This window comes from Myotis myotis, unplaced genomic scaffold (assembly GCF_014108235.1).
Source record: "Myotis myotis isolate mMyoMyo1 unplaced genomic scaffold, mMyoMyo1.p scaffold_m19_p_13, whole genome shotgun sequence".
Taxonomy (NCBI): Eukaryota; Metazoa; Chordata; class Mammalia; order Chiroptera; family Vespertilionidae; genus Myotis; species Myotis myotis.
This window is the reverse complement of record NW_023416317.1, coordinates 52,301,061-52,309,656: the sequence shown is the minus strand read 5'-3', so window position 1 is coordinate 52,309,656 and position 8,596 is coordinate 52,301,061. Positions and strand designations below refer to the sequence as shown.

Here is an 8,596-nt window from a genome sequence, read left to right as displayed (position 1 = left end):
TGCTTTTGTTCCGGCCCTCCGGTCCAGTTTAAGAACCCATTGTGGCCCTCGAGTCAAAAAGTTTGCCCACCCCTGGCTAAGCCCAGATTCCTTCAGTTGGAGAAGGTGGAATCTCGCCTCTCACACAAGGTCAGAATCCGTGTTCACGGCTGAAACCATTGCTGGTGCCACTGCTGGAGAAACTTGGCCAACCTGCCCATCCAAGGTAAAGGCTCCACCTTTGCCCACTGAGTTCACTGTGTACGCGAATATACTGGTTACCCTCACAACACCATGTGCTAACAAGGAAAAAAGGTGACACAATCGAATGAATTAAAAGTTTAATTCTGAACCATTTTTATAACTGCATTTTCTCTTGAAGCATTGAGTCACAGCAGGTTACAACAACTTTGGGATAAAAGGCAACTGGTAAACTGTCCAAAACAAGGTTCCAAATAACACCTCTTACTGATTTACCCTACCCATACATATCCCAAATAAAGTTTTCGATCAAAAACATGAAATAGATCCACCTGCTTATTTTAAGCATATTAAAAAGGAAACTAATTGGACCATTTCTATTTGTCTATTTTATACAAAAAGGCTACACAATGTTACACTTTATTCAGATTACAATTAGAGTGATTATGAATTAGTGTTCTACACCATTACTCAATTCTTAAAAATTAGAAATTGCTGTAGCAGTATTCACTATAACTTAAGACTACAAGACTTAAAAAACTAACAGTTACTGCAAAAAAAATTAAAGAGCTACTTCAAAGCAAGCAAAGTCAGTACCATTACAGATATTAAAAAAAATTTTAACAAGCAAGGCTAGAGTTTGATAAATTCCATCCTGTGATCCATTCTTGTGCATTCTTCACTTCTTGAGTCACTCCCAAAATCCATTTGTATTGTTACTCCTCGACCAAAAAGGACCAGAACAAAAAGTTTACTTCAATTGTTCCCATAGGAAACTCAGCTTGGTTAGTGTGTCAGGCACTTTCTGAGATACCAGCCCACCCCTCGAGCCCTCTCAGCAACTCTACAGGCCAATCACAATGCAAGTTCAGACAATACCGCTGTATAAAGAGAGAAAGGCTGCTATTAATGTTTAAAACAGCAAATATTACTCGTTTGAGTATTAGATTGCAAAAGCTGTGGCAAAAAACATTAAAGTTAATGACTTCCACACATGACCACGTAACAACCAGAAATCTGAGAACATTCAAATGCTCTAAGACATCTCCTTTCAAAGTATGTATGTAGCTGTTTTGTGTTTTTTTTTGTGGCAGATTTACAAATCGGTCTAGACCACTCCCACCCTACCAACCAAGTCTTTCTGAAGTTCTGTAGGCAGAGTAAAAGTATTTTACCCAAACTGGCTTTTTTAACTTCTTACCTAAAGGATGATTTACAGGTCAGTATCAAACCAGGCCAGCTGATTGCTGTCACCTGGAGGCAGCCCATCCATGAGGTCCTGGGCGTGCCCCAGATCTGGCAGCCCATCAACTGGATAGTCAGCACCAGGGTGGTGGCCACCCATCTCATGCTCCATCATTGGGTCCATTCCCAAGGCATCCTGGCCGTATCCACCAGAGTGAAAAGAACGATAGCTGGGATCTACAGGAGTCGGGGTGGCAACAAAACGGGCGAGGGAGTGAGAGGAGAAAGAGGTTACCACTGAGGTTGGGGACGCCGGAGGACTACGCACTTGTTGGAAAGCGCTCCTCGAGCCTCTTCCTCCTCTAGCCTCTTCAGCCAAGTAACCACCCACGGCCAGGCCACCCACGCAGCGCTAGTCCCGCCTTCAGTTCACCCTCAACGTTTTGCATTTCCCCAGCCAGAGACAGGTTCCTCAGGAGGAAGCGCAGCTCCCGCTGCACACAACCACCCAGGCACCAGGAAGCCATGGGCAGGAGGGGAGGCAACAAGGAAGCCTGGCAGACCTAGCTGTTGAGAAGTCCAGGGGATGCCCACAAAGGTACTGAGAAAATGCAAGACATCATTTCCCATGGAACTTCTACATGTGTTATCTTAAAGGTTATATGTCTGTCAAGGAAAGAAGCTATGGGCTTTAGTTGTTTATGAAAAACAAATTTAAGATGAATAGTTACAGCTGTTGGTAGTCTACCCCTTGCTCCATCTCCATTACCAAGAGTTGAATTAGCTTTTCAGAAAAACTCGATCATACAACTAGATAAATACCCACCCAGACCTGAGCTTGGGGACACAAGTTTCCCATGCTCTCTCATTTCCTGGGTGGGTTGTAGACCCCAGTAACAGAGCTTCTCTGACGACACACACACAAAAGAATAAGCAGAAACCCGGCAGGAGGGACAAGTGTTGGTGGTGTGATACTGTTGAAGAACTGACTTTGCTGCCACTGCTTGCTTTCCTGTCAACACTGGCTTCCCAGGTCAGCGAACTAGCTCTTTTGATAAAGCCTGAGCTAGAGTTAATCGAGAAACACGAGACACATACCATCCTGGCGATATCCAAGGGGCTCTCCCTGGGCACCAATGTCAAGTCCAAGATCGGCCGTCTAGAGAAACAGGTACAAGACAAGGGAGCAAAATGAAGATTCTCAACTTAAAGTACGCTCTTAAACATTACAGAAATACTTCAAAATACAGAAGTGTGTAATGGATACGTCAAACTCCACTCCCCAAAGACCAACCACTGATACTCAAGAGAAGCATGTTTTCCCATTGCACACAGTATTTTAAAAATTCACAAAGTTATCCTTTTAGCAAATATACATTAAGTGCTTACTATGTGCCAGGCACTGTTCTAGGTGCTAGAGATACAACAGAAAACAAAACAGGCAAAGTGTCTCCCCGCAACAGGACATGAAAGAGGACTTGGGCCTGTGCGGAAGCTGCAATGAACTGAGACGGAGAAAATGAGGACAGAACAGGTTTGGGGAGGCGGTGGGTGGAGAAGTTCAGAGCTCAAGTTGGAACATGTCAAGGCTGCCTGTTAAAAACCTAGTAACACATCACTCACTGTTTGGCATTTCTTTTTAACGAATAATATGTAGTATCTCTTTCCCTTCAACTGTATGTACCGTAATTGACAGTCCTAATTTTCAATGAATAACTATGGAGGACATACACTAAAATTCATAGAAATTCAGCCAGAAATGTAGTGGCAAAATGACCCCCCAATTCAGTGTTTAATGATTGCCTCTTTACTCTGATAACTGTCATCTCCCTCCCTGTGAATTCTAAGGTTAATAAGCAGTTAGTTCGTTCTGAGCAGGCTTTTGAAAGCTGTAGTTCTCCTTCAGTCGTTGCCCACATAGCATGATGAACGACTATTCAAGCTCAGGACAGTCGGCAACAATGCACATATACCTAGTGTTCTGAGGGGAAACATGAACTGCTCTGGCCAACTACCAAATACACGCACTCACACTGCCTACCTCATTCCAAGCCATTGGCTCTGTTCTGAAGAGAGAACTGGTCAGCTCCACTGAAAGCCGCTTCTTATAGTCCTGTGGCTTGTCCTCAGACATTCGGAACAAAACAGCAGCTGCATACGTTGCTAGGAGAGGACAGAAACAAAGGCTCTTAGGAAAAATGGAGGCATCACTGTATGCACCAGCTGGAGGTCCTGGTTCCTCTTCTACTTACCCACACCTTCATTCCTCGAGTGCAGCAGTTCCGTCAGGGGAGCCGTGGCTCCCTCAGCTTCAATAGCTTCTGCAGCCTCCTTGTCCTGAGCGAGTTCACAGAGGACCCCTGCCGCTACTCTCTGGATATTTTCAATGGGAGAATAAAGCAGCTAAGGAGAAAACACACATGAAAGCCTAATTAAATTAAAGCACAGCAAGCACCCCATTATGGTACAAACGTTCCCAACTGAGTATAAATGGCGTTCGCACTACTTGTATTAAAGCATAATCATGCCCTGCTTGGCGAAGGGGTAAGTCTGAGCAGTGCATGTGAACACCAGAGCACATCCCTAACCTGGATGGTCAGCCCACTGCACCCCTAGGCCACATGCCTATACAGCACGTTCCTCTACTGAATACTATGGGGACTTGTAACACAATGGTATATATAGATTTGCTTACACCAGCATCACCACAAACACGTGAGTAACATGTTGTGCTGTAACAGTACGATATCATGGGGTGACAGGAATTTTTCAGTTCATTATAATCTTATGGTACCACCACTGATGACAGAAATATCATTATGTAGCACTTGACCGTATTCTCTAAATTATTTTCCAAAGTGTTTAATGAAGGTAATTTTCATAAAATTAAATGTATTCCACATAAAGGACCTCACACGTTGAGGTTCTACTTTTCATGCTTTGGCAGGGGGACATGGGCAGAGTATTGTTGTTTTATAAATGGTGATAGACAAAAATGAAATGTCTGTACTCTTACTTTGGTCTCTAATTTCCTGAAAATTTGCTAATTGTTAAAATCCTGAAATATTATGACAACCAAAATCTAGAACACCTCACTTAAAACCAACATACCTGCACAAACAGTGGAATGGTATTCAGTCCTCTGATTACGATTCGGTTGTGAACATCCCGAGCTAGGATGTGAAGGGCTCCGGTACAACCTTCAACTATTTCTTCCATGCGGACGCCCTCCTACCAAAAGAAACGGTTAATAAATAGGGCATTCTCCTTCCTAAAGTTTTAAACTAGGATTTTCTGTTCTGGGTAGCAATCACTAGTCACACCATACACCCAAAGCTTTCAAGAATTTGCAGTTAGTTCAGGAATAAAGGAGGATTCCATTAAGTTGAATGTCACTGAACGGGGCCTCATGGTAGCATTAAGTCCACGCAGCAGCCCTTCCCCACACAGTGCTTCCATACGCCTCTGAATCCCACAGAGAACTTTCTTCCAGTGAGGGCACCCACCACTCTAAGTAAAAGGGAAATTGAAAGACGAGAAAGCAATGCTCAGACTATTGTCAATGTTTTCTTTCACATGCTCCATTTTTATACACCTATGTTTATTTGGTGAAAACTTAGCAAAGTTTTATCACCAACTACTAAAATTCTACTGAGCTGCCAGCAGAAAATCCACGCCTCGCCTCCCCAGACTATTCAGTTGAAGGCCTGTATGAGAGAAAAACGTTAGCTTTTGCAAAGTAAGTGCTATGTGCTTTCCCTGCATCTGAATTTTAAAAAAGGTTATAATGCCCTAGCCAGTCTTGCTCAGTGGATAGAGCATCGGCCTGCGGACCAAAGGATCCCTGGTTCAATTTGGGCCAAGGGCACATCCAGGTTGGGGCTCGATCCTCAATAGGAGGCATGCAGAAGGCAGCCAATCAATGATTCTCTCTCATCACTGATGTTTCTCTCCCTCCCCTCCTCTCTGAAATCAATAAAACTATATATTAAAAAAATAACAAAAAATAAAAAAGGTTATAATTCTACTTTTAGAAACTGTATTTTAAAATAATATATTTTTACCATGACCTCCTGGTTCAGGGGGCAGTCTCAACCACTGAGCCACACTAGCCGGGCACAATTGATTTTTTAGAACAAAACCTTTTTTCCTAAAGAGACTGAAAATAAAAGGTACCTTTGCACTTTAATAAGCCACAGGCCAATACCAAAGAATGGAGAAAGCCAAAGCCCCTGGGTGAGTGCGCACACAAAGCCACTAGCAAGAAGGGGTTCTCAAAATCTGTTATGGGAAGGTCCATCCTTACTTCCTAAAGTAACTGAATTAAAGAAGAGAACTCTCTGAAGGTCTGAGTCTTAAATTCAGAGGGTCCAGAAATGTCTTCACTTGTAATGAAGTTAGTTTTAAGACTGCAAACTTAGCATCAAAAGTTTTAAGGCAGTGGTTTCAACCTTCTGGCCCTTTAAATACAATTGCTCATGTTGTGACCCAACCATAAAGTTATTTTCGTTGCTACTTCGTAACTGTAATGTTGCTATGAATCATAACGTAAATATCTGATATGCAGGATGGTCTTAGGCAACCCCTGTGAAAGGGTCGTTCAACTGCCAAAGGGGTCGCGACCCACAGGTTGAGAACTGCTGCTTTAAGGGTAAAGATTCCAGAAATGCTATTATTCTTAAAACTTGTTGGCAATCTTACGTCTGTGGAAATAGTTTAAACCACCCTTGGAAGAGACAGTAAATGGTGTGTTAAATATTTGTAAGGTAACACTCTTGCTGTAATGGAGAAGAGGAGACTCTGAAATTAAACAGACTTAAATTCAAATTATGGCTGTTACTTCCTAAGAAGTAAGCCTTTGTATGGATGAAATGAGAAAACACTGCATGAAGTACCTAAACTCACTCTCCCTCTGTAAGCCTAATAATGCAAAGATGCAAAGGAGATGTCATAGGAAACATCACTAGGGGCCACTTATCCTCTCAGCAGCCACAGAAACATGTCAGTTTTTTTTAGCCATTAGTAAACAGCCCTTCAGGCAGGAAAGAATGGAGGAAGCAAATGATGGATTTATGTCCGGTGTCACTATTAAGATTTACCCACCACAAACTGCTGCTGTGTTCCGCCCATAGATGTACGACGCTGGGTATCCTGATGTGCACGCACCAGCAGCTGAACTAGCCGTGGAATGGCGCCCTGCTCACGCAGAGGTGCATGATTTGCTGGACAAAGGGCAAGATTTCGAATCAATCCAACAGTAGCCTGTAGATAAGAAAGAACAACAAAGAACTGGCATACAACTCAACAAAACCATTTTCTAGCCTAATATTCCCACCACACTAAAATTACTGATATCACTTAAAAGAGGCACTGATTACACAAACACTTCAGAACCCCATCCCAGCCATACTTCCTATGCATCAACCCCTCATGTTGAGCAGCCATCCCATAGCTAGAGGTGGCTCATTTTTAATTCTGTGACCTACTTTGGCAAATTACCTTTATCAGAGGCCAATGGGATGGTGGGTGTAGGAGTTTCACCACAACTGGTAGTCCATAGTGAAGGCGAACAGCATTCTGGGCCATCTCTGCTTCCTGGTGTCGGCTGGTCAGATGACGAAGAGCACAGATGGCAGGCTCAGTGATGTCTTCCCTGTCACCAGCACGAAGGACAGTACGCACAAGAGCCTCAATACCACCCACTTGGCACACCATCATCTTGTTCTTGTAATTATTGCAAGTGAGATTAGAAAGGATTCCTGCTGCACAGGTGACCACATTTATATCATCTGAGCCCAGCAGCTGAACAAGAGTCCCAAGAAGACCTTCCATCCCTTCCTATGGAAACAGAAACAGATGCTCAGTACACACTCATCCTGACTCTGTCACTAAGGCACCGGCTCACCCAGAATTTACCTGTTTAGTTGCAGCATCTGAAAGATTCCTAAGAGTCCAAAGACAGTTCTGAACAAGACGCTGACTTGGATCTGTCAGGTGAAGTCCTAAAGCTTGCATTCCACCTGGAAGATGAAAAAAAGATCTAAGGCAATGCCATTCGCTAACAATTCTATCAGCACTGCGTGTCTTCTCTAGTCTTGGAGGGTGTTCCTCTTTATTGCCAAAGTGTATTCCCCCTTCCATCTAAATCCTTTATTTCCTTTTATTTTCTAGGATACTGTCCAGTCGCCAGTTCGTCTCATAGAGCTTGTGGTCTAGTTGGAGGCAAACAATAAACAAATATACAATTAATAAACTAAACTATGTATATGTGTGGACAGATGATATTAAGTGCTATAGGAAAAAACAAGATAAGGGATTACAATTTCATGTAGGATAATGAGGTCACCTCGAGAGGAAGGTGACATCTGCGCGTGTAAACGCCCAGGTAAGAAGAATCAGAAAGAACGCACTGAACACTTCCACCGGGGGCGGCATAAAGCACTGACTCCCAAGGTTCACACCTTCCCTCACCCAGGACCCCAATGACGGACATTTACACTGGCAGGTGTCTGAATGGAAGCTCAGTTCCCCACATGCTGGCTTCACTTCAGCTCCCTCCTAAAATCACTTCTGAATGTGATGAGATACTTTCTCTTGTTTCCTTGTTAATTTTTCAGGTATGTTTTATTGCCTCAAATTAGGTGAGACCTACTTGCCATAATTCTCATGGCACCTTGCACTTTTCCTTCATAGTATTTACCCCAACTCTGAGCTTACCTCCCCGACAAGACAGAGGTCACCCTACCTGGCTCCTTCCTCGTAGCTCCCGCTACTAAGTAGTGACCCGAGCAAGGCTGACCCTCAGTATTTGTTACGTGACTGGATTCCCTTCTACCTTCTCTCCCTCCGAGACTTCATTCCCTCCTTCTATTATGACGCTTAACTCTGAGAGTGGATCTTAACTCCAGATGCCCACCAGACTTTACACACACATTCTGATTCAGCAGGTCTAGGGTTAAAGTCCCATGCAGATGACTTTGAGGTAGCTCCCTCCTCACTGAGGCCTCCCCCCCCACCCGCCCCCGTAACTAATAAGGCAACTCCCCAATCTGTAGCCCAGCCTCCCCATATTCTAGTACCACATATTTCCAGCTATCTACTGGCATTTGAGTCACTGAGTATGTCACCTTCTTTAATGGTTTTGTTCCTCGAATTAAACAATCCATCCTGGTAGTTCCATTTATCGTCCTGGTATTCATGATCTCCCCACCTCATACCACTTCTGGTTGCA

At 43.6% G+C, this 8,596-nt stretch overlaps 1 protein-coding gene across 5 annotated transcripts in view; it reads right to left on the bottom strand.

The window, feature by feature from the left end:
- Positions 1-305: 305 nt before the first annotated feature.
- Positions 306-8,596, bottom strand: part of CTNNB1 (catenin beta 1) — a 38,066-nt gene continuing 29,775 nt past the window's right edge. For 3 of the 5 annotated variants that reach the window (XM_036333250.1, XM_036333253.1, XM_036333254.1), the window contains exons 8-15: positions 7,282-7,385; positions 6,865-7,203; positions 6,469-6,627; positions 4,477-4,596; positions 3,618-3,768; positions 3,407-3,528; positions 2,464-2,524; positions 306-1,602 (exon numbers count right to left, since the gene is read on the bottom strand). In XM_036333250.1, the coding sequence (XP_036189143.1) occupies positions 1,394-1,602; positions 2,464-2,524; positions 3,407-3,528; positions 3,618-3,768; positions 4,477-4,596; positions 6,469-6,627; positions 6,865-7,203; positions 7,282-7,385 (1,265 nt within the window). In that variant the 3' untranslated portion in view covers positions 306-1,393. The remainder of the gene's footprint in view (positions 1,603-2,463; positions 2,525-3,406; positions 3,529-3,617; positions 3,769-4,476; positions 4,597-6,468; positions 6,628-6,864; positions 7,204-7,281; positions 7,386-8,596) is intronic. The other 2 variants (XM_036333251.1, XM_036333252.1) reach the window with 2 other exon arrangements.